General features: G+C 29.8%; 2 protein-coding genes across 8 annotated transcripts; one reads left to right on the top strand and one right to left on the bottom strand.

Annotated features, from left to right (window-relative positions):
- The first annotated feature begins 537 nt into the window (after window positions 1–537).
- LOC112744709 (glucan endo-1,3-beta-D-glucosidase) lies at window positions 538–9,395 on the top strand. Of its 7 annotated transcripts, none has more exons than XR_011871529.1 (3): window positions 702–822; window positions 907–1,013; window positions 1,175–5,194. XR_011871529.1 is itself a non-coding variant. In XM_025794410.3 (3 exons), exons 1-3 carry the CDS (start codon window positions 765–767, stop codon window positions 9,245–9,247), a joined length of 792 nt encoding a protein of 263 aa, XP_025650195.1. In that variant the 5' UTR covers window positions 703–764; the 3' UTR covers window positions 9,248–9,395. The 7 variants fall into 7 exon arrangements, 2 of the variants coding, with proteins under 2 accessions (XP_025650195.1, XP_025650194.1); XR_011871527.1 differs by lacking the exon at window positions 1,175–5,194 and adding exons at window positions 8,621–8,933; window positions 9,020–9,395 and having other exon boundaries at window positions 703–1,013; XM_025794410.3 differs by lacking the exon at window positions 1,175–5,194 and adding an exon at window positions 8,621–9,395 and having other exon boundaries at window positions 703–822.
- A 9,072-nt stretch (window positions 9,396–18,467) lies between these two features.
- Window positions 18,468–20,736, bottom strand: LOC112744704 (glucan endo-1,3-beta-D-glucosidase-like). Its single transcript, XM_025794406.2, has one exon. It carries the CDS (start codon window positions 20,685–20,687, stop codon window positions 18,621–18,623), a length of 2,067 nt encoding a protein of 688 aa, XP_025650191.1. The 5' UTR covers window positions 20,688–20,736; the 3' UTR covers window positions 18,468–18,620.
- Between the last annotated feature and the right edge of the window lie 5,651 nt (window positions 20,737–26,387).

Here is a 26,387-nt window from a genome sequence, read left to right as displayed (position 1 = left end):
GGGATGTTTTCTTTAAAATTTTGAACTGAAATTTTAGAGATATATTTGTTGATAATTGCTAACACATGTTTCTATCTAATTTAGAAAATATTGGAAATAACAACATTATAGCAAATATGAATGTTATAAAAAGTGGATAACTAGGAAGATAGACAAGATGCATAAACCTTTTTCCATCACTTGGCAAAATAAGAGTAAAGAGAACGAGGATAGTTGAGCCTCTTATAGGAAAATCAGGATTTTGAACAATAAATTGAAAATCATGTTCTAATTTTTGAGCTAAGTGCTCTAGCTAGTATAGCAGTAGTTTTTTTTTTTTTTACCCAAAGTAGCTAATGAACTTTAGCACATGAAAATAATCAGATGATGAAATTATTATAGTCAGATGGATAACTTCAAATATTAACTAAACTTAACCATAAAATAGAAAAGACAAAACACATGTCAATGCAAATCCAAAATGCTTCCACATGTATCCCTCACCTATAACATATAGCAATCAAGTCTTTCGATCTATCATATGGTTTGGTTGTATCTTCAAAAGCCAAAGCTTATAACACAGTCTAAAAGCCAACATGTAACTAAAATTATCCCTTGTCTTCTCTAAAGAGGCATCAGCATAGTTTTCTCTAATAAAAAAAACCATGGATACGCAACAATGACATTCATCGTATTATAACACAACTCTTATAAATAATTAGAAAAAACATTTGCATCTAAAACTCTCAGTCTCTCACTCAAGTTAACAAGTTCTTCCTATCAAAATGGCTCTCACAGGAGAAAAAGATGAACCTTTTCTGTTGCCATCAATGGATTATCAAGGTGACCCTCCCAAATTCTTCTCTTCAGACCTTCTTTCATCGCCTTTACCCACACATTCTTTCTTCCACAACTTTGTTGAAGCAGATGGCCACAACTCAGTGTACATTCACCCTTACCTCAGCAAATCATCAGCTTCCTGTGTTTCTCTCTGCTATCCATCTCGCCGTGTTGAATCATGTTCCATATACCAGGTATTTAAAGCTGATCTCACTCTCTCTTCCTCAACTCTCATGGTACTAATATAACTCGAGAAGTGGGGTTGAATCAAGTTAACTCAAAATTGAACATTTCAAGTTCTGTTTTTGCGGAAGTTAGAAATGTCGGACATTTTTTTGTTTTGTCTTATGTGCAGAAAAGTAACAGAAAACAGAAGAAGAGAACGAGACCAGCATGTATCCTAATTCTGATTCTGATTCTAAGTACAATGAATTCTACATTCAGTCTCCACCACAAACCATAGTGGAATTTCTACTATAATCCACAATCACCAATACTGTTGAATTTCAATCTAATTCAACTAGTATCTACTACTAAACTTTTTTCACCAAAGTTCAGCTACCCAAAGTGCTGTCCCAACTTGAAAGGAGAATCTAAACATATTCAAACTCTCCAAGTGCTAACCCAATTTAGTAAGGAGAACTAATCCTAGTTCAACAACTTAAATACACAGAAATTCAGTGGATCTTTCTTGCTTCTTTTGCCTTTTCTCTCATGACTTTTTTTTTCCTCACATTTTCAACCTTTTTTCTCAATACAAAAGATGACATAAGATAGCCATAAAAAAAAATAAAAAATTAAGCACTAGTAGAAGAAAAAGAATTCAGCTCAAGTGTGAATTGATGATGCTCTGAATTTGTTCTCTTTTTGTTGCCTTCAAATGTTGGAGTGAGACTTCTTATATGTCTTCAGTTTGCCCTTCAATTTTGCTTATTCCATTGATGGTAATCAGTGCCTAAGAGAAGGAGGGTTGAATCTTAGTCCATTTTTCACTGAGTAATACTTGCTGCCTTTAAAATTAACTTCTGGAGATTTTTCTACGTTTTGTTTCATAATCAGACACGAGACATTTTCTTTGTCTCGTACCCAGTTAGGAGATAATTTTCAATTTTGTCTCCTTAGCAACAGAAACTGAAATGGAGTAGAAGAGAGAGAGAATCACACAAAGAAGTATCCAATCTATCCCCAGTCCTGAACTTGACTTGGTCACCTACCAAACTTTCAACTGCTAAGTGCTAACCCAACTTGTAAGGGGATTCCCACAGAATCATGAAACACAACACAGATGTACAAAGGACCTCTAGGACATCTACGGCTTTTTCTTTTAATTTTGTATACTCTGCTTTTTTCCGCTCTATGAATTTTTCATACAAATCTCACTGTTTGCCTTTTTCCATGAGACTCAAGACAGACAAAACTAAACAGAAAAATACAACATGAAAAACATTGAAGGAGAAGAATTTCTGTTAGTTTGGGTAGCTATAAGAACTCTACGCTTTCACTCCTTTTCTCCTTACTTCAAGGCTTGGCTGTTCACCCTTATTATAGAAGGGGAAGCCTCTAAGGTTGAAATGGTTGAATCGAGCCAACTTATTCTTCTTCAAAAATCAAACCGGTTCGGACAGAGAGAGATGAGAGAAAACCGAATGCAAAATCCAACATGCAATTACCGCACTTTCATCCCTTCTCACCAAGCTTCATCAATCTGGGCCTTTTATCTTGACTTGCATCCCAAGAAGGAATCCTGACCCCTGATGAGTCCCTGATGCTTGACAGCTCCATCTGCTCTTTCTTCTGCTTCTTCCCTATGTAACTACAGTAGCTACCTCCTGTTATGGATGAGCAAAAGTAGAGATGAGCCATACCCAAGGGATCTTCTTCTCTGACCGAGTTGGATTTCTTCCATTTTTGGTTATGGAGAGCTTGAGACTTCTTCACCACATCTTACCATTAGTCACAAAGATCTCAGCCACACCATACTGTAGATTTTCTTTATGCTAAGGACATTATCACCTTAGCCATTTTCTTTCTTCTAGCTTCTTCTTCCTTCGTCTGATAGTTTGTTCTTCCTTCCATCTTCCATCTTCCTCTGATGGATGTGACCGAATCTGAAGAGAGAAAAGAGGGAGAGAAGAGAAAAGAAAAGTTTTGGTAGTAATAAATGAAATCAATTAAAATCAATTAAAACCAACTTTCCATGCTTTTTGTCTAGTAACGTGTAAAACCCATTTAATGTCATCAAATCACTTGCATTTTTTATTTCATGTTACCAAGGCAATTAAACTAAATTCAATGATTTTGAATTCCATTCCTTAGTGGGGTAATGTAACCGCGGGAAGCATGAAACTTTGCTTTCTTCCAATTTTAGTTTCGGACCAAGCTTTGGTCTTGCAACAAATATTTTATTTTGGACTTGTTTACCAAAGTTCTGGCCCAACTATAATAATTTAGCCATATATTATATATCATTCTTGCACCAAGGTTGATTATTATTATTACATTGGGCTAGATCAATTTTTTTCAAGCCCATCCATAAAATCTGCATAATGACAAAATTATTAATCAACAAATGTGCATTAAATTCAACTTAATAATTTTGTAATTAAATATTTTAATAATGTGTGATCATCATCATATTAATTTTGGAGTTTTCTAAATTTATCATCCATTTCTTATACCAGCTACTCGTTGGAGCCAGGGACGGATGTATGCATTGGAGTGTGGGGGCAATCGCCCCCACTATGATTTGAAATTTTTTTGAGTAGTATATGATAATAATATTTATTTGCCCCCACTAAATTATTAAATTTGACCCCACAATAATTTTTTACTCAATTTTTGGTATTTCATAAGTAATTTAAAAATTTCATATTAGATATCATGAGAATGATCAATTCTCAAATTAAATGAAATTTGTGTTTTTCCTTAGAAATTAACTCGAAAGAGTGTTGTTTATCTTTTTTCATATTAGTTTTAATTTTTTTTGTAACAGCTACATTAATTGAAAGAACTTTTTCAACTATGAATCTCAATAAAAATTGACTTCTAATTGTATAAGAAATAAATTTCTAAATAAGTATTTTCTTATATATATGTAAAAGAAATACTACACATCCAAGTTTTTTTATGAACTAACTCTATTCATGCAAGTTAAACAATAAAACTTAAAATAATATTAGTCATAACTGATTTTTGTTGTCTTAGACAAATTTAATTGGACTTGGTTAACAAAAAAATATGAATATGTAGCATTATCCTATATAAAAAGACATATATTTATAAGGGTAAAGTATATTTTTTTTCTCTGAAGTTTGGCAAAAGTTTTAAAAGTACCCCTAAGTTTTATTTTGTTTCAATTTTCTCCCAAAAATTTTCTATTTGCATCAAATATATCCTTGAAAGCTAAATTTTCAAAAAATTTAAGACCAATATAACAATGATGCATGAAAATTATGCTTGATTTGCTTGTGTTGAGGGGTTGTTCTTATGTAATTGTTGTTGAATCGATCTTAAATTTTTTTAAAAATTAGCCGTCAAGGGTATATTTGATGCAAATCGAAAACTTTTGGGACAAAATTAAAACAAAATAAAACTTAGGGATATTTTTGAAATTTTTGTCAAACTTTAAGATAAAAAATATACTTTATCCTATTTATAAATGATAATTTTAGTGTTTTAATTTGTAAAATTAGATATTATAAAAACTAATCATGTTAGATTTACATCGAAAATAACTACCTGTATATATATAAAATAAAAAATACATATTAAAAATAAATTAAACAATACATATATTTATATACGAATACATAATGATTAATAAATAATTTGATAACTAATTTTTATATACACATAATATTTTTATTATTATTATTATTATTATTATTATTATTATTATTATATTTTACCCCACTATCAAAATTTTCTGGATCCGTCACTGGTTGGAGCTGTCTCTGTTGGCATGCAGTCCTTTTTTTTCATTTTGCTCCACTAACTCTGCTGGTTGAGGAACCCGTCCACCACCTCTGTTGTCCTTGGCTTTGCTTTCTTCTTTGGCTTGCATCACCTTTTTCTTTTGTTCCATTATCCCTGCTATTCGAGGAGCTACACCACCACCTTTGTTCTCTTGCAACTTTGTGTTTTACTTCACCAAATTCTGAATGTTGCTCTGCTGATGTCCTTGGAAAAATGAGAGTGTCCTTATGTCTTGTTGCTTTATTAGAACTACAGCTGTCCTTGTTGTTGACAGATATCCTTCTCTTTCTTCCTTTTGATTCGGTGCTCTCTCCCTTAGTTCATATACTGATATATTATTCATTAGCAAGTAATGAGTTTAAATGATGGAGCTATAATACATTAAGTTTCTGAGGCAACACTCATTTGGGTTGAAGTAATACATAGATGGGCATGCATTACTCAGCACACACGTTAGACAAATAATTGGGCTTTTAACTCAAATAATGTTTGTCATCATTTATAAAAACCAAAGGGTTAACCACTAAAAACGTCTCCGAAATATTCAAACACTGATAACAATGCACTCAAATTTTACTATCGACAAAAATGTCTTTAAATAATTTAAAAACACAACAATACTCAACAGTAAATATATATTTTTAAAAAATACCTTAGAGATTGATTTTTGACGTGATTTTTTACAAGCATAATTAAAAAAATGAGATATTATTATACTTAAAATTTAGTGATTTTTTTCTAAGTATATATTTTTTTGTGATTTTTTCACAAAAAAATATATACTCAATAAAAAATTACCAAATTTTAAGAATAATAATATCTCATTTTTTAATCATACTTGCACAAAATTGCATCAAAATTCAATCTCTAATGTATTGTTTGAGAAATACATATTTTATGTTGGATAATCTTGCAAAAAAAAAAAAAAAAACTAACATTAAATATGTATTTCTTCAAAAATACATTAAAGATTGAATTTTAATGCAATTTCTTGCATCTATGATTAAAAAAAATAAAATATTATTATTTTTTAAAATTTGATAATTTTTTGTTAAGTATATATTGTTTTGGAATTTTTTAAAAGTATTATTAGTTGTTAAAAAAATTATAAAAAAATATATACTTAACGAAAAATCACCAATTTTTTTGTATAATAATATCTTATTTTTGTGATCATGCTTGCAAAAAATTGCGTCAAAATTCAATCTCTAAAGTATGTTTTAAAAATATATTTTTTATTGGATATTGTTGTTGTGTTTTTAAATTATTTAAAGACATTTTTGTTGATAGTAAAATTCGAGTATATTTTTGTCAGCGTTTAAATAATTCGGAGATATTTTTGATGGTTAACCCAAACCTAAAATCAAATTAAGGTCAGCAATCTTTCCCTTAATAACAAACATGATAAAAGAAGATAATTAAAAATAAACAATAATTTAAATGAGTTGAGAACACTTTTTTTTTATGGCATTTAGAGTATGTGTTACTTCCCTCAATGTTAACATTACTTCCCTTAATCATAGCTTCCTCTAGAAATAGAAATTACACACTATCCAAAATACCAATGGAGTATAACATAGAAATAATGATTAACAGTAATCAACTAAAATCATCACTTAGTGACAAGTATCACATAATCATCATTCTTAACTAGTTTTGTCTACGCCAATACTAACATTCTTTTTCTTTTCTTTCCCTTTTGTCGTTGAGGAGGAAAATGAAGAACCTGCACAAAATTTTGTTAGTGACTAATGTAGACAATAAATAAGTCATATTTAACAATAGTAATTATTATTATCGTCTCCAAAAATACACGATTACACCGAAATAAATCATATTAAACAAAAAAATTTTTAATTATAAATTAAAATAATAACTATTTTCCAAAAATAAAATACGATTTATTCCTGTATACTCTTATTTTCCCATAAAGTGAAATCACCATTAAATATTTTTTCTCTCATATTTTCTCTTAATCACACCTATAAAATAAATAGTAATAAATCATACTTTACCCTAAAAAATAAAATTCAAAATTTAGAAAATCTAAATCCAAAAATCAAACAGGTTCACTTACACTTTGTTTAGACGTTAGAAAGAAAATAAAAAAAAAAGTTAAGTTATTTATATGTTGTTTGAATGAATAGAAAATAGATAAAAAAAAATAATTTTTTTTAATCTGAATAGAAAAAAAATAAAAATAAAAAATTATAATAGTATAAAATTTTATTAATACCTTTAATATAAAATAAAATATAAATATTTTTATTTATTCATATTTTATTACATTTTAAAAATATTATAATTTTATATATTTGATTTAAATTATTTATCTAATATATATAATATTTAAATATAAATTTTTATGATAATAATATATTAAAACTAAATTTATATTAATAATTATTAATAATAATATAATTAAGAATTGTATTGAAAATATAAAAATATAGCATTTTTTATTTTTATTTTTTTGCTTGCAATGAAAAGAAAATTTTGTTAGTAGTGAGATTTATACAAAAATTTTCTTTCCTTCCTATTTTTTTGATAACTAAATAAAAAAAAATATTATTTTTTATTCATTGTCTTTTCATTTATTTTCTTTTCACTCATTTTTCATAGAAACCAACGTAGTGTTAAGAATAATTTTAGTGATTAAATTAAAATGGGTTTAAGTTATCTTTTCTGTGTTGAAGAAGTCAAGAAGAGGAAAAGGCAAAAACTGATTTTAAGTCTTAAGAGCAACTCCAATGCTAAAAAATAGAGTCCCTCTTCTGACATATGGGGACTCAATTACCATTGGAGTGAAAAGGGAAGGAGAACTCTTCACGTGGATCAAAATTGAGAATTCCTCTAAACAGGGACTTGCAATAACTAATAAAATTATGTTATGTGGTAAGTTAATAAAAAAAATAAAAAATATATTAAATAATTAAATTATTATTAATTTATTAATAATTATAATAATTTATTATATTAAATACTTATATATCTATTTAATTAATTATTTATATTAATTATTTAATAATTAGTTATATTAAATTATAATTAATATAAATAATTATGTTAAATTAATATCAAATATTATTTATATTGTTATATTAAATCATAATTAATTATTTATTTTACATAAAAAATAAATTTAATTTTTACATATTATAAAATAATTTTTAGTTGAATTATTTATTTTTATTTATAAAATTTAAAATACTAACCAAGTTTAAGTTATTTATTTTAATATTTTATAATATTAAATTATTTTGAATTTATAAATTTAAATAATTAAATGGAACCACAATAAGAACTAAAATTAGTTCCTTCTAACGGAGAAGAGAGAGATTCTTTGAGTTTCTATTTACTGATAATGACATAAAAGCTGATGTGGAGTTACTTTTTATGACACGTAAACTATAAATAAAAATTAGAATGAGTTCCTATTGGACACTACACATTCTCTCATTATATATATAAAACAACTTCACATGAACACCACTCAAAATCAGTGCATGCATGCAAATGCAGATAATGGCAAACACAAGACAGTTAGATGATGAACAACCTTTTCTCTTCCCACTTACAAACTCCAGAGTGCTCCCTGACCCTTCAAAGTTCTTCTCTAAAAACCTTTTTTTCTCTTCTTCTTTGTCTACAAACTCATTCTTCCAGAACTTCGTCCTCAACGATGGCAACATACAAGAGTATATTCATCCTTACCTCATCAAACCCTCTGATTCCTCTCTTTCTCTCTGCTACCCTTCTCTCTCTGTCTCCTCTCATTCTATGCAACAAGTCTTCACACCTGATCTCACTATCTCTTCCTCAACAGGTTCTCATTCCCGCCATGTTATATCTTCCTTTATATGTAGATCTTTGTCATTGGGAACGTGGATGGCAACAAGACAGCAACAGTGAAGCTGTAAATATTTACTATTCTGCTGCATTGATGGGACTAGCTTATGGTGACCTGCATCTTGCTTCCATTGGATCAACTCTTGCATCATTGGAGATTCATGCTGCTAAGATGTGGTGGCATGTGAAAGAGGGTGATAATCTCTATGAAGATGATTTTGCAAAAGACAATAAGTTAGTTGGTTATCTTGCTGCTAACCATAGACTTGATCTAATACGCTGTTATCAAAGTGAGAGGGAGTGTAAGATTGGCTTTCATGTTTTACCCTTATTGTCTATTACTGAGTTCTTATTCTCCAATGTTGATTTTGTTAAGGACCTTGTGAAGTGGTCACCATCTCTGTATACAGTAGGAGACGGATGGATGGGGTTTGTGTATGCACTTGAAGGAATTTATAACAATAAAGTTGCATTGGAGAAGATTAGAAGCTTAAAGCGTTTTGATGCTGGCAACACATTGAGCAATCTCTTGTGGTGGATTCACAGCAGACATGATTATAGAAAAATGGGATCCTGTCATGAGAAACAATGTTGCATTGGATAAAATATTTGTTTTCTTTTTTGTTGATGAGATGGGCTGCACTAATTTTTTAAGGTTAGGTTATTGTGATTGAGAGTGTTGAATGTTGAATGTATGGTTCTTTATGAGGACTGACATTGTTGCATAATGGAACAAAAATGATGATGTTAAAGTTTGCAGCCTTTTTTCTAATTAAAGAACAATTGAATTATGTAGTATCCAATTAAGTAGTTTTGCATTAATAAAAATAACTGTTTTTTTTATATTAATAACATGAATGATAATTTAAAAAAATAGATGGAATTAATTAATTGTGTAAAATATTTTACACTATTAATATAATAAAATTAAACTCATACTTAGAAAAATAGCTACTTAAATAAATTTATTTTTATATAAAAATAATAATTAATAATTATTAGATAATAAATTAATTAAATATATTAATTTTTTTAATAAGTTTCAAAATATAATCTCCGGAAAAGACAATTTTGTATTCGCCATTCGCCAATACTCACATATATAGCAAATATATACCTAGCATACACAGTGATAGGTTGTTTCACTTGTTTGATGATAAAACTATTAAAAATGTTATTGTATACCAAAATCAGTTATTAAAATTAGCTAAAATGTGGTGACATGTGAATGGAGGAGGAGATAGTAATATGTATGAAGAACACTTTGTAAAAGAGAACAAGTTAATTGGGGTTTTATGGTCTAATAAGAGAGACCATGGATTATGGTTTGCTCCTCTTGTGTGGAAAGAGTTTAGGCTTGGGATTGAGATTTTGTCATTGGTATCCGAATTCTTATTTTCTAACAACAGTTTTGTGAAGGTGGTTGTGAAATGGACGATGCCTGCTTTGGATAGAGATGGTGTTGAAGGTATTAGAATATCATAATTAGGAAATAAAATCAGAAAAATATCAAAGAGGATTAGAAAAAAATCAATGTAATTTATTATGATATTATTCCATAACGAGTGTACGCTTAGCGTACTCTTGATCTATATATTGGTAAGAACCTTGTAATCACAGATGAGAAATATGAATAATAAAAATATTACTTTTCTAAAAAAAATGTTACCATGGTACAAAAAGTTTAGGAAGAAACGAAAAATTATTTAAAAAAGTATTATTTTTATTATTCATATTTCTCATATGTGATTACAAAGTTCTTATCAAATATATAGATTAAGAGTACGCTAAGAGTACCCAGACAGTAGCAATTAGTTTCTTGAGTTGCTTCATGATTCGACATCAGTATGATTGTTCATTCCAATAGAATTCTTGATTCCTTCCAAATTGAAAAGAATTTGACCGAGAATGACCTCTACTCGAACCCAGGCTCGTTAACCATCGGATTCTTCTCGGGAACAACCTCATCCCACAGAATATAGCTAAGAACACAAATAGATCTATAAATATGCTTGAAAATACGATCAATCGTCTCAAAGTCTTCATTGGAGTCCACCTTTTCCTTTTTCTCTTCCTTTGATATGAAACCGATGGTTGACTCCATGACAATAATAAATTTTCGAGCAATTTTGTTGTTGATATTTTCTATCAATGTAGTCAAATTCGTCATGACCTTGGTCATAGTAGCGTGTTCGTCGTTAATTTTGGACAACAGGAAGAGGTATTGAGTTAGAACCTTTGAGAGCTTACCTGCGGCGCCAATGGCTCTTATGCGGATCCTCGCAAAAGACGCCGAATTCAAAAGTTATGCTACTTTTATTGCTGTTTTTCAAAAATTGATCAATAGTCATCTTCTTATAAGCAACCAAAGCAGAAGAAGAATGTCCTTCTTCAATGGCTACTCTGTCAAAAATTTCGCTGAGCATTCCTTCGCTTAATTCAAGGGTCCATTTGAGAATCATTGATCGGACATTAGCACTTTCTTCTTGGTGTTTATTAGAATATCATAATTAGGAAACAAAATCAGGAAAATATCAAAAAAATTAGAAAAAAATCAATGTAATTTATTAGGATATTATTACATAACGAGTGTACTCTTAGCGTACTCTTGATCTATATATTGGTAAGAACCTTGTAATTACAGAAATATGAATAATAAAAATAATACTTTTCTAAATAATTTTTCGTTTAGAAACTCTTTGTACCATGGTAACATGGTATCAGAGCAGAGTTAGGTTCTAGGGATTCAAAATTCTGACGAATTCACATTACAAATTGCACATATGCCATGCAATAGTTTTGGCATGCGATCGTCACAAACCAATTCTGACAATTTGTCAATTGGTTTCAAACTAAACGGATATAATTATCCATTATGGGCAACTCTGATGGGAAAAGAAATTGGTGGAAGAAGAAAGAAGAAACACACTAAAGAAAACTGCATTAAGACTGTGGGTTAACCAGATTTGTGGAAAAACAATCCTAAGTCATCAAGAAATCAGAGTAAGGGAGCCGCCACTGTGAGCATCCGAGAGGTCACCGGTGGCGAGGCCAGAAGAGAGGAAACAAGTCACGATGGCAAGGCGGCAGCAGCAGTAAGGGCAAGGACTACCGAACTCCTTGGCTGCTCAGCCCAGACCGCGACTCAATACAAAGGGGAGACCCAAAATCAGAATCCAATTAAAAAGATAAATGAATGGATTTTCGATTGTGGGGCTACCGATACTATGACTCATGACCTTCATGATCTTAACAGCTTGACTATACCCTCAAAAGCCCATATTGAAACAGCTAGTGGAGAATTAATTGATGTTAAATGAGGAGGCTCCATTACTATTTCAGAAAAATTGAAATTAAAAAATTGTCTCTATGTCCCTGCACTATCATCAAAATTATTGTGTGTTAGGCAAGTAACAAAGGAACTAAATTGTGTAGTATTCATGTACTCTACCTTTTGTCTTTTACAAGACATTCTTACGAAGGAGATCATTGGGCGTGGTACTGAGCGAGAAGGCCTTTACTACGTTGATGAAGTAGCACACCAGGGTCATGTCATGCTTACGGAACGGTTACAAGGCAACTTTGGTTATGGCACAGGCGTCTCGGACATCCTTCATTTGGGTACCTCAAATTACTATTTCCTAGTCTTTTTACAAGTAGTACTGAACCCCTCAAATGTGAAACTTGTATTCGTGCAAAAAATCACAGTTTCTTTTCCTCCAACCAACATTATAGTCAATTCCAATTTTCTCTAATACACTCTGATGTGTGGGGTCCAGCTCCTATTTCCCATAATAATTTTTAATATTTTGTGTTATTTGTGGATGATTTTTCTTGCATGACTTGGGTATATTTTTTAAAACACAAATTTGAAGTACCTGATAAGTTCTTTGCTTTCTACCAAATGATTCAAACTCAATTCAACAAAAAATCCAAGTACTTTGCTCAGATAATGGTGGGGAATTTATAAAACAATCAATGCGCAATTTTTTTATGAAAAATGGTCTTATCCATCAAATCTCCTGCCCAAATACACCCAACAAAATGGTGTGGCTGAGCGACAAAATCGTAAGTTACTTGAGATGACTCGAGCCATGCTTTTTGATGCACAAGCTCCAAAAAAAATTTTGGCCTGAAGCTATAGCGACTTCTGCCTACTTACTAAATCGCCTACCTACCCAAGTTCTCCACCACAAAACACTCTTGCAAGTCTTGGCTACTCAGACCACAATCCCGCCTATTCTAACCTTACCACCTCGAGTATTTGGATGTTCCGTCTTTGTCCATATTCCCAAAGTCAATAGAACCAAACTTGATCCTTGTGCAGATAAATGTGTTTTCGTTGGGTATGCTACACACCAAAAGGGGTATAGGTGCTACAATTCAATCACTCGTCGTATTCATGTGACCATGGATTGTGATTTTTTAGAATCCGAATTTTACTTCAGCCGCCAACATGGCATTCAGGGGGAGAACAATAATGAACCACCAAGTTGGCTAAATAATCTTTGTTGCCCAGAAACTGTTTAAACAGAGCAAGTAGATGGAGCCACCGAGCATACTTCACTCAACGTAGAAAACAACTCGGTACATACAACCAGTGAGAGTCCTCTTGAGAATGTCAGACAAAAGGTAAGTAATTGTCAACCTGATAATTTACTCCCTGTTTTTAATGAGGCCACTAACAATAACAGTATAGTACTGGAACATGAAGAACCAGAGCCCAATACCTTTACTCTTCCTCCAAGAAGAAACAGAGGGATGCCTCCTGATCGGTACTCACCAGAACATGTTCCTCGTAACTCAAGATATCCGATAAGAGTGGCTAGAGAAGGAATAGCAGATGTTGAAAAGGCTTTTTCCACCAGACTCTTAACAGAAGACATTCCAAGAACTGTCCGAAAAGCTAATGAGAAAGCTAAATGGCGAAAAGCCATGAATACAGAAATGGAAGCTCTAGAGAAGAACGGAACTTGGGAGAAGTGTATCCTACCGACAGGAAAAAATCCAGTCGGGTGCAAATGGGTTTTCACCATTAAACACAAGGCAGATGGTACTATTGAACGGTACAAGGCAAGGTTGGTGGCCAAAGGTTATACACAGACCTATGGTATCGACTACACTGATACTTTTTCACCGGTTGCAAAGATTAATACTATCAGGGTGTTGTTTTCAATAGCAGCAAATGAAGATTGGCTACTCCATCAATTTGACGTCAAGAATGCTTTCTTGCATGGAGAGTTGAAAGAAGAAGTGTACATAGATGCTCCTCCAGGTTTCTCAACGGGATTTAGAAAACATGAAGTTTGCCGGTTAAAGAAGGCTCTTTATGGGCTTAAACAATCTTCACGTGCCTGGTTTAGAAGATTTACAGTTGCCATAAAAAGGTATGGGTACAAGCAAAGCAACTCTGATCATACCATTTTTTTGAAAAAACGAGGAGATTTAATCACTTGCCTAATAATCTATGTGGATGATATGATCATAACGAGAAGTGATGCTGAAGAAATTGCAAATTTAAGAAGGAACCTATTTACAGACTTCGAAATGAAGGATTTGGGAGGACTAAAATATTTCTTAGGAATAAAGGTTCAACGATCTAGCAAAGGAATCTTTATCTCCCAAAGAAAGTACATTTTGGACCTTCTGGCAGAAACAGGAATGGTGGATTGCAAACCAATAGATACGCCCATGCAAGTTAATCACAAGTTGAAGATAGTAAAAGGTGCCACCCTAGCAGATAAGGAAAGGTACCAACGACTAGTTGGAAAACTAATTTACTTATCACATACTCGGCCTGACATAGCTTATGCTGTGGGAATAGTAAGTCAGTTTATGCATAAGCTACAAGAAGATCATATGGAAGCTGCCATGAAGATAGTTCGATATTTGAAGGGAGCTCCATGAAGTAGAATCATTTTCAAAAGGAATGGTCATTTGAAGGTTGAGGCATACACTGACGCAGATTGGGCGGGCAACCCAAATGATAGAAGATCAACAGCTGGTTACTTTACACTTGTTGGAGGCAACCTGGTAACTTGAAAAAGTAAGAAGAAGAAAGTTGTAGCTCTTTCAAGCGCAGAGGCAGAATTTCGAGGGATCGTTAAAGGCATAACTGAAGTATTATGAATAAGACAATTAATGACTGAGATTGGGTTTCCACCACAATTGCCAAGTCAGTTGAAATGTGACAATAAAGCCGCAATCAGCATTTCAGAAAATCTGATGATAGAACAAAACATGTTGAGGTGGATCAATACTTTATCAAAGAAAAAATTGAGAATGACATTATTGAGCTCCCCTTTGTGAGATCAGAAGATCAGTTGGCTGACATTCTAACTAAAACAGTTTTAAGACAAGCCCTTGCTAAAGTTCTAACCAAGCTGAGTATTAGAATATCATAATTAGGAAACAAAATCAGGAAAATATCAAAGAGGATTAGAAAAAAATCAATGTAATTTATTAGGATATTATTCCATAACGAGTGTACTCTTGATCTATATATTGGTAAGAACCTTGTAATCACAGGTGAGAAATATGAATAATAAAAATAATACTAATATAGATCAAGAGTACACTCGTTATGGATAATATCCTAATAAATTACATTGATTTTTTTCTAATCCTCTTTGATATTTTCTTGATTTTGTTTCCTAATTATGATATTCTAATAGTGTTGTCTTGGTGAAAACTTAAGATCTATGAATTTACGAACCATACTAAAATTCTCGCGGGGAGATGGACCTCAGCAAATACGGGAGGACCTTCCCCCCAAGGATCGACCTGGATTCCAGCGTCCACCGTACAATATTGGAGAAAAAGGCCTTCTGGATCAGGTTGCAGTTTTCTGACGGTTCTTCAATGATTTCCTCAATATCGAAAAGTTCCTTGAAAATTTCTCTTTTTTCCCTTTCTGCTTCTTCAGTTTCTCCTGTTTGGTTGAAAGGTATCGGTGCCAAATTGAACAGAGAAGAAGAATGGTAGTGGAGAGAAGAGAAAAAAAGAGATTTCACTAATAGCTGCGTAACTAATTGTAACTAATCTAATTGAGAGAGATTGTAACTAACTCTCTGCTGACTCAGCTACAAGCTTAACTAATTCAGTTCAGCTTAATCGTTACTCTATCAGTGATATGGTATACTGGTACTTCAACTTTGCGCTTTTTCTTTCTCTCTTTCTTTCTTTCTTCCTTTGGGTAGTTATAGTATCGCGTTTAAACCATTATATTCGTACACGTAAGATAACTCACGTGTCAGAATGGGACGCTATTAGGTGCGGAGTTTAAAACTCCATGGTAAAAAGAAAGAGTAAAGTTTTCAATTAAAATTTTAAAAGTTCTTAAATAAGAAGAGAGAGAAAAAAATTATTAATTTTTATTTTATTTTGGGCTAAATTCAATAGTGTTTTAATATTAGATCATTAAAATTTATTTTACGTTCTTTTTGTCTCAAATCTATTTTTTAAGTTAGAATTAATTTTTTTATTTAAAATTATAGTGAGTTAAAATTAAAAACTGTAGCAATAAAAAATATTTTTATAATTTTTTATTTAAAATTTGTTTGGATTAGAATTTTTTGGTTTTATTATTTTCATTTTGGACTATTTTATTTTGAAATTGATATCAAACTATTATAATAAAAACAAAAATAAAAGGTAAAAAAAACTAATAAAATAAGAATATCTTTTTACAGTTAATTTTAAAATACTAAAATATAATTTAAAATTAAAATTATTTAATTTGAATTAAAAATATGATTTAATTTTAAAAAAATAACCTGTAATATTAGTTAATTTTTAAAATACAAAAATATTTTTTTTAAAATTAAATTTGTTTGTTTATTTTAAATATTAAAAATTTATATTTGAATTTAGAATGATAAAATTACTACTTTTGAGAATTAGTTTTAAAATATATATTTAAAGATTAATTAAAAATAAGCGTCTTTCTCTTTTTTGTTTTATTTTTTTAATTATTTGAACTAAAATACAAAAGTTGAATTTTTATTTTTATTTGTTTTGATTTTTTTTTATTTTATTTGAATATAAATATGGATATTTTTTATTGATATTTATGTTTTAAAGTTAATAAAAAATAAATAAATAATTAACTTAAAAGTAAAAAATATCAATAATATGTACTAGTAATAAATCAAATTAGACTTATTCAATTTACTACTGGTACAATATATATGGTAAATCAAATAAAATTACGCCAATATCTTAAACTGGATTAGATTATATGCATGTCTCATTTATAACTTTATATAAATCAAATCTAATTGATTCGATTTACGCTATTTACATATAAATAAAATCGATTTACATAGAATTGTAAACGAGATATACATATAACCTAATTTAGTTTAGGCTATCGTTGATACCAATATATTATTATATTAATTATAAATATTAACTCTCAACTAATATTTACATGTTTGCGTCATTATTTATTTAAGAGCTTTAGAATTAGGTAATTTAAATCAACTAGCTATAGAAAACAAAATTTTAATTTTAATTTAAAATATTTAAATATTGTATTAGTTACTTTTAAAAAGACAAAAATACATTCTATTAAGACTAGTGACGAATTTATAAGTTTGAACAACCAATTCAACAATAAATTATATAATAATTGGCTGAAATATTTAATGTCTAAAAATGATAGATTAAACCATAATAACTCCTTTAAGTTCATATCAAATTTCATCTCGAATTATATGTCGACTAAAAATAATTAAATTTATCGGCAGATCTAATCTAAATTATTATATCTTTACTAATTTTATTACTGTATCATGCTATTAGTGTTTTATTATGAACTATGGCTCAAATGACCGATACTCATAATTGCTTCGAGTAAACACTCAATTAAGTATCAGTCTATCATAATGTATATTATTGGCATTTATAATAGAAAAACCAAATGCGTTATGTAAAAAATATATTTTAATCTATTATACCATCGATTTTGTGATCGATTAGATATTTTCTAAGTAAAAATGAGTGATATTTAAATAAAATATTAGCAATCAATTTAACAATCAAGACAAAAAAAAAACTTTGGGATGATTAGAAAAATTTTAATAGCTAAACAAGTTATTAATGACAAATTTAGAGATTGACTGAGCAACCAACATAAAAGTTAAGGTAAAATTAAGCCACAATTTATGATGACTTATAATTATCTATATATTTTTTACTTGAATTCGATATTGTTTTTAATTATTTAGAATTAAGTGGTATGTTATAGATGGAATAAATGGTATGTTATTCGATATTACTTATAATATAGTTAATTTTTAAAATAAAAAAATAACATATAAAACAAGTATTATGAGATGAATTATAATATCAAATAAATAATTAAAATAAATAAAATTTAAATTTATTAATTAATTAGAATTTATAAACAAAATTAATAATTTTAATAATTTATATATTAATAGAACATGTAAATTGTACGTCATAAAAAAATCTCAATAATAATCATAATTGTCATTTTATTAAAAATATAAAAAAAAAGTTATAATTAATGTGTTTGTAATTTTACAAGAATGATACATTAATTGTTTAATAATTTTATCAATATGCATTAAAAGCTCCATTAAAAATGCTTATCGAAAATGAAAAATAGGAGAGCGTATGAAAATATTTGGTAAGTGGCTTGAGTCTTGATTTTGGAACTATAAAAAGATATAAATTGAAATAATATCTCTTAGCTCTTAAAATACAGTAGACAAATTGGCATCTTAATATTGATTTGGGCAGAATTTATGATGATAACAATAATAGCCCTTGTCATTAACAGAAAAGTAAAAAAATGATTTCACCCAAAAGTAAATATATTAATACCAATGGTAAATCCTAAATGAACAAGCCATAAGTTTAAAGAGTGGTAATTAAGTAAAGGACACAAGCAAAAACACAACTAATCTAATCTACCATAGCTTAATCTTATGTTAACATTGAAGTCATTGTCAATTCTCATGGCTCCCATGACCACAATTGAATTTCTCCTCATCATCTCTGCTGTGAATCCACCATAACAGATTACTCAATGAGTTGCCACAATCAAAACACTTCAAGCTTCTAATCTTCTTCAAAGCAATTTGATTGTCATAAATTCCTTCAAGTGCATAGACAAACCCCTTCCACCCATCTCCATCTCCATCTGCAGGACCATCTCCATATCCAGACTCTGTCCATTCCACAAGCTCCTTAACAAAATCAACATTGGAGAACAAACACTCAGAAATAGGCAACAAGGGTAAAACATGAAGTGCAATCTTACTCTCCTTACTAGTATAACAATACCGCATTTTCCTATTTCTCATGTTAACTGAATGATAACCAACTAACTTGTTTTCTGTAGTAAAATCTTCTTCATACATATTATCACCCTCTTTCACATGCCACCACATCTTAGCAGCATGAATTTCCAATGATGCAAGAGTTGATCCAATGGCAGAAAGATTGTTGTCACCATATACAACACCCATCAATGCCGCCGAATAGTAAGCATTTACTGCTTCACTGGTGCTGTCTTGTTCCCTTCCTTGATCAGGGAAAGTCTCTCCACCCCAAGAATGCAATGTGTATAGATCAAAACACCTTAGACGCGTATAATTCTTTGAGTTCAAATCATGTTCTCCACCTAAGTTCATGAAATCTGCCATAATAGAATAGGCATGAGGCTTATACTTCATACCCCATGATGGATCAATCTTTGCAAGCACTGCAATTCCATAGAGAAAGTATCCTAAATGATAATGGTGGCAACCATATTTATGATAGTCAAAATCTTGATATGAACGTTCTTTGGTAACAATTCCACCCCAATTTGCATCATATAGAAATCCATTGTCATCAAAAGTCCCATCCAACCATGGCTGAATTGTTTCATGCAAGAACTTCTTCACGGATGGGATCACTTCAAGAAAACCAATCTCCTCGGCTATCAAAGCCAACCTTGCTGCCCTTGCAATAAATTTCCCATAATAGTAAGCTGAAATTGTTGTTATCTCAGAAGAACAAAGAGCAGCAACATCTTTGGAAAGAGCTGATTTGATTTCATCAAAAGATTCTTCTTTGACACCTCTAGTAGAATACCAATTCATAGGAACATGATCTGCTTTCAGCAACCATGAATCTCCAACAACACCAACAAGGTCCCCATCAATGCTCCTATACTTAAAATCTTGAAGAACAGTAACATTGCCCTCATCCTTGGATAAAAGTTGAAGATGGAGAGGGTGTGCTAACATTAACAAATCACCATTACCAAACCCTCTCTTCTCCCACTTATATTCAACACAATATGGCTTAGTAAACAAAGCATCACCAGATACAGGGTAACAAGTGCTGTACCTGTCAAGAACATCCTCAAGTTCTGAACTTGAATTTGGCAACAATGCTATCCTCCCTACCAGAGGAACCCCATGATCACGAGAAGTAAATTTTTTTGAGAAAGAGATCATAGTCTCATAGCTGTTACTAACCTTGATTGGTAAAGAAGCATACAAAAGCCATGCTTGACCATTGTCAAGCTTGAGGGCATACTTGGTGAGTGAGGAATTTGAAGTAAAGGAAGAGAATTTGTGAACAGTGGTTATTGAAAATAATGGTGTTTGATGAGAGACAGAGAAAGTAACATAAGGGCATCCCCTAACAAGAAAGAAACTAAGACTGGAAGAAGGAAAATCCAGAGTAACACTGAGACCAGTGAAGGAAGATATAACATGGTGGGATTCAGAACTTGTTGAGGAAGAAACAGTGAGATCAGGGTTGAAGTCTTGGTAAATGCAATTAGAATGAACAGAGAGAGAAGGGTAGCAGAGAGAAAGAGAGGAAGCTGAGGGTTTGATGAGGTATGGGTGAATGTACTCAGGGTTGTCGCCATTGCAGAGAAGGAAGTTTTGGAAGAAAGAGTTAGTTGGTAATGGAGATGAAAGAAGGTTCGCAGAAAAGAACTTAGAAGGGTGAAAGCAATCACGTTCATACATTGTTGTTGGGAACAAGAAAGGTTCATCTTTTGTTGAATCCATTTTTTTATTTTGATGAGTATGGAGGTTAAAGCTCTGGTTTTTATAGCTGAGAAACTAAGACGATGAAGACTGAGGATTTGAAGTGTAAACCCTTTAAACAAATCAATTATATATTCTATTATATTTAAATAAGATATTTTAGATTTATCACTAATTTTACAACTAGCAGATGTCACTTTTTCATTGTAATTACTAATTAGTATCAAATTTTTTCTTTTAAAATTAAGGAATTTTCCTCTTTTCCTTACTAAATTTACTACCAAAATAGGTCACATATCACTCTCTCATTATAATTGATATTAAATCTTTCTTTCTAAAACTAAAGAATTCTTCATTCCTTTTTACTAATTTTACAACTAAAATGTACCACATGTCACTTTCTCATTATAATTGAAATCAAATTTTTTTCCTCTAAAATTAAAGAGTTCTTTCTTCCTCCTTCTTTCTTTATCTATTTTTCTCATTCCTTCAACCACTCTATCTATTTTATATATAATTATCAATATCAATGACTGATTACTAATTTAACAATTAAAATGTGCAACATGACATTCTTTAATTGCATTAAAATTAAAATTAAAATATTAAATTTGAAATTGAAATATACCTATATTATGTATCATATATTACTATCTAATTTAGTAATCAAAGGTGTCACATGACACTCTCTTATTAAAATTGAGAAAAATGTTTTTTTTTAAATTAATAAACTCCCTTCCTAAATTCTCTCATCTATCTCTCTCCATTTTTCTATTTCTCTCTATTATTTTTATTCTATATAATTTATAATTTATATTTTATATTAGTAATATAATTTGACAAATCAAAATATATTATCCAATATTTTTTTACAATTAAAATAAATTTTTTTCTTCCAAAATTAACAAATTCTCCCGCTCACTCTCATTCTTCATCTTTATTTTTCTTTCTATTTTTCTCATTCTCTATTTTTTCTATCTTTCTGTTCTACATAAAATAAAATTAAAAAATAATATAATTCAAATAAAAATTATTATTATTATTATTATTATTATTATTATTATATAATTTTTTAATTTTTTGTTTAGTTTTAAATTTTTACCGCTTATCTTTTTAATTTATATTTTTATTTCTCTTCTTTCAAATATTTATTACATATAATTTGAAAAGAATACTAATATTATAATTAAAAGTTAGAATCAAGATTTAATTGTTTAAAAAAAATTAATTTTGAGTTAATTTTATAACTATCAATATAATTTTTTTTATACTAATATCTAATTATATTTTTATATACATAGAGAAAAAATATTATTTTTAAATAGCAAGTATAAAAATTAATTATTTCTATTTGTACAACAGACTTAACATTTATCTAATTAAAGGTAAAATTATACACATTAAATTATTTTAAATTTTAGATAACGAATATTAAAATTAATTATGAATAAAAAATTAAACTTTTTCATATAAAAATAATAACTAAAAATTTTATTATTTGATTTTTTATCTATAGATGTTTTGGTCTTCTTAGTTACAGACTTTTGTCAATCTACAACTTTTGTTATAAAAATAATTTAATTTTATAAATCTTTTGTATCATGTATAACTTATACTATCAGAATAAAGTGGACCATAATTTTGAAAAATTTATATCCCTATAATATTATGATAATTAATAATTAATGTGGATGGTTACGTGAATACGTGTGTGATGGGTGAAAGCTTAGTGATGAACGATTGAACGTGACAAGTTACTCCTTTATTCTTTGACGGGACGTTACCAATTAATCCTTTTTCGTATTGAAGAAGTTAGTATTTAATGGATTAGATAGGTTAAATTTGTTTTTTTTTTTTAAAGAGTACAATTAGTACTGCTACACAAAATTACGTTGTTTTTCTTTTTATAATGTGTTCTTCCTTTTTTTTTTTTTCTCTTTTTTTTTTATATTTTTTTCCCCTTTTCTTGACGTGTTTTATTTTTATTGTCGTTTTTTTATTACTATTATTGTTGTTATATTTTTTTTTTCTCTTCCTCTTTCTATTGATTTTACAAATTATATATATTTTTTATTTAATTTTGTCCTCCCAAAAAAAATTATGAGAATATAAAATAAGAAGATGAAGAAGTAACAGAAGATGAGAAGAAAGAAGATGAAGAGTTTTAAATTATGCCGAACTTATTAGCACATATACACAAAAAATTCTTAAATAATACACTCAAATATCTTTGTATTATACCTAAATACAGAAAAAAATGTTCTCTAATGCTGCATTTTTTCTTTTTTTTTTCTTATTTCTTTCTTTCTTTTAGTTAAATGAATGTAATTTAATCATCTTTCAAGTAATTTTACAACATTTTGTGTTTCTTTTTCTTCTTTGTTTTTTTTTTTGCTTTTATTATTATTAAAAGAGTAAAACAAAAAAAAACTTGAGAAGGCAAAATAAAAAGGAAAAGATGAATTAAAAAAAAGAAGAAGATGGTGATGATGATGAAAAAAAGAAGACGAAGCAGTAGAAGATGATCAGGAGGAAGAGAAAGAGTTTGAATTATGCAGAACTTATCAGCACACATACACCGAAAATTCTTGAACAATACATTCAAATATCTTCGTGTTACACCTAAATTTGCTGCAAATACAGAAAAATATTTTATCTAATACTACATTTTTTCTTCTTTTTTTTCTTATTTCTTTCTTTCTTTTTGTTGAATGAATGTAAGTTCATTATTTTTCAAGTAATTTTATAGCATTATATGTTTCTTCTTCTTCTTTGTTTGACTTTTTTGTTTTTATTTTTGTTAAAAGAGTAAAACAAGAAAAGACTTGAGAAGGTAAAACGAAAAAAAAAGATGAATAAGAAAAAAATAATAAGATGGTAATGATGATGGAAAAAAAAAAAGAAGAAGAAGTAGCAGAAGATGAGAATGAGAAAAATGAAGAGTTTTGAATTATGCAGAACTTAGCAGTACACATACACCAAAAATTCTTAGACAATACACTCAGATATCTTCGTGTTGCACGCAAATATCTTCATTTTACACCCAAATTTGCTGCAAATACAGAAAAATGTTTCCTCTAATGCTGCATTTTTTTCTTTTTTTTTTAATTTCTTTCTTTCTTTCTTTTAGTTGAATGAATATAAGTTCATCCTCTTCCAAGTAATTTTGTAGCATTATGTGTTTCTTCTTTTTTTTTGTTTGATTTGTTTTGTTTTTATTCTTGTTAAGAGAGTAAAATAAGAAGAAACTTGAGAAGATAAAATAAGAAGAAAAAAAAAGATAAATAAAAAAAGAAGATGATAATGATGATGATGAAAAAGAAAAAGAAGAAGCAACAAAAGATGAGGACGAGGAAGAAAAAGAGTTTTGAATTATGTAGAACTTATCAACACACATACACCGAAAATTCTTAAATAACACACTCAAATATCTTCGTGTTACACTGAAATTTGCTGCAAATACAGAAAAAAATTTTTTAATGCAAAACTTTTACATTACATTCAATTCAAATCAGCAACGATGAACAATAATTTTCACAAACAAAAACAACATTATTCACCTATAGAATCATAAACTAATAACGAAAACATTGACTAGAATCGAACCACACGTCAACCATTTGATTGGATTCAAAACAATAATCAACTTAGTTCTCGTTCAATTGACAATCTGAACTTGAATTATTTATTATCTTCAACAACGAGATAACTGTTCAAAACTAATTTTAGAGTTTGATTTCAAAAACATAGAGAACGAACGAAGAGACACGCAGAGATGGAAGAGAACGTAGATCGAAAACGTTAAGAAAATTTATAAATGGAAACGAAATCATTTCGAAAAAGACAGTTATATATTCACGCACTAATTGAAAAGTTAGTTAGATTAAGAGGCGCATGAGGTGAATTAGAGTAAAATGACTTGTATGGACTTATATGACAAAATGACTTGTATGTAGAGAATAATTGTAATAATAATTGCTCCATCTGTTTATAATAATCATATTAGATATACATTAAAATTAATTATTAAAATAATATATATATATATATATATATATATATATATATATATTAAAACTACTAATTTTAATATTTAAATAATATTTTTTTGTACAATATTAAATTTTAAAAATTTTAATTCAATCATTTCGCTTACTTTTAAGCAGAATAATTTATACTAAAACTACTAATACTTTAACAGGTTGATTAAATTTTTTACAATAAAATAATTAAATTTTTACCAATATAAAATTCAATTATTATAATATGTTTGTACTTTTATATAAATTTATTATAAATATAAATTTAATTTGATTATATTAATTATTATTATTCATTGTTTTACTTATTGAAAATGAAAAATAGGTAAGAGAGAGAGAGAAAAAAAAGAGATAGTGGGGGAACAATTAAAGGAATTTGATTAATATTTAGTTAAAATCATCGATAATTTTTTTTTTTCAACGTTAGTAGTGAGACTCGAATCCAAAATCTTTAGGTGAGGATGAAGAGACTATGCTTGAAATATAACAAATAAGAGAAGAATATGAAAATATTTGGTAAATCCGTTTTGAGACATTATAGCTTTGGGGTCCCGGTAACAAAGAAGGAATCTATAAAAACGGGGATCCGACACCATGATAAAATACTACCCTCATGATTAGACCATGTCCCTGAGATTTGATAAAAGAAAGGTGCATTAGCGGTTAATACGTTGTAATTTGATAAGTTATTAGGAATATGACGGAAAGAAAGACCAAAGAAAGAAAGAAGAATGCACCAAAATGCAGGTGCTGCACCAAACGCTGGTGGTTCTTTCTTGTTGTAAGTGAATGCAACGAAAAGACCCGGAAATAACGAATAATGAAATAATTCATATATTATTGACATTTCGTGCTGTGTGTGCTTATTAAAAAAAATTCTGCTTTGTTATTCCCATCATCCGATAACCACAAGATGATCCACAAGAAAGGTGGCAGGATTCGAACCTATGGCCAGCCCGCCCCTGACCCTAACGAAGGTATTCAATTGCTTGCTACAAGTCAACTTGCTTCCTTCTTAGAGGAAGGTTTGAAAGAACTTACTCGAGGAGTAATAGCACGATACAGATGATATGAAATCACTCGCCCTATAGAATGAAGGGAAGGAAAGGAGTGAAGATTTCTAGGGCAAGCACGGGGTCTGGTTCAAGGCAAGGTATAGCTTAACGGAATGAAGCAGAATTAGTCCTGTGTTGTCTTATTTCAGGAGGGACTAGATTGTTAAGAAATCCCTAACTCTGTCTTTGGGCTAAAGCCTATAGTTCTCTCCGGTGGTTTTCCTTGACCAAGCCATTGCCTATGAGTCGCTGGCTCATTCTTCAACAGGCACGCGGTTAGAGCCCTGGGCTGAGCTCCTCCCACTGCTTGGGAGCTTACGGTTTCATGTTCTATTTCACTCCCCGATGGGGGTTCTTTTCACCCTTCCCTCACGGTACTACTTCACTAGATCCAGGGATCCCACCTTATTCTCAAACCTGGTGGCTCGGTTGATTGGCACTCCTGTAGGCTCTTCTTTCATACAAATTCTGGGGGTCCCAGGTCTTGCATCCACCAAGAAAAATTCTTTCCCTAAGCGTAAAACTTCAGATTGTAAGGCCTTTCTACTACATAAGAATAAGCTGGAATTAAATCTTGGAAATGATTGACTCAAATAGATGCTCATCATAAGTTTGATTCCCCCCTC

This window comes from Arachis hypogaea, chromosome 14 (assembly GCF_003086295.3).
Source record: "Arachis hypogaea cultivar Tifrunner chromosome 14, arahy.Tifrunner.gnm2.J5K5, whole genome shotgun sequence".
Classification (NCBI taxonomy): domain Eukaryota; kingdom Viridiplantae; phylum Streptophyta; class Magnoliopsida; order Fabales; family Fabaceae; genus Arachis; species Arachis hypogaea.
Note: the sequence above shows the minus strand (reverse complement) of the source record. Positions and strands in the feature narration are given on the sequence as shown.

What these genes read in the sequence shown, in the direction of transcription:
- LOC112744709 (XM_025794409.3), top strand. Translation starts at nt 765, where the DNA reads ATGGCTCTCACAGGAGAAAAAGATGAACCTTTTCTGTTGCCATCAATG. An exon ending in AATCATGTTCCATATACCAG is followed by an intron (nt 1,014 to 8,620) that starts GTATTTAAAGCT and finishes CTTCCTCAACAG; the next exon opens with GTTCTCATTCCCGCCATGTT.
- LOC112744704 (XM_025794406.2), bottom strand. Translation starts at nt 20,687, where the DNA reads ATGGATTCAACAAAAGATGAACCTTTCTTGTTCCCAACAACAATGTAT.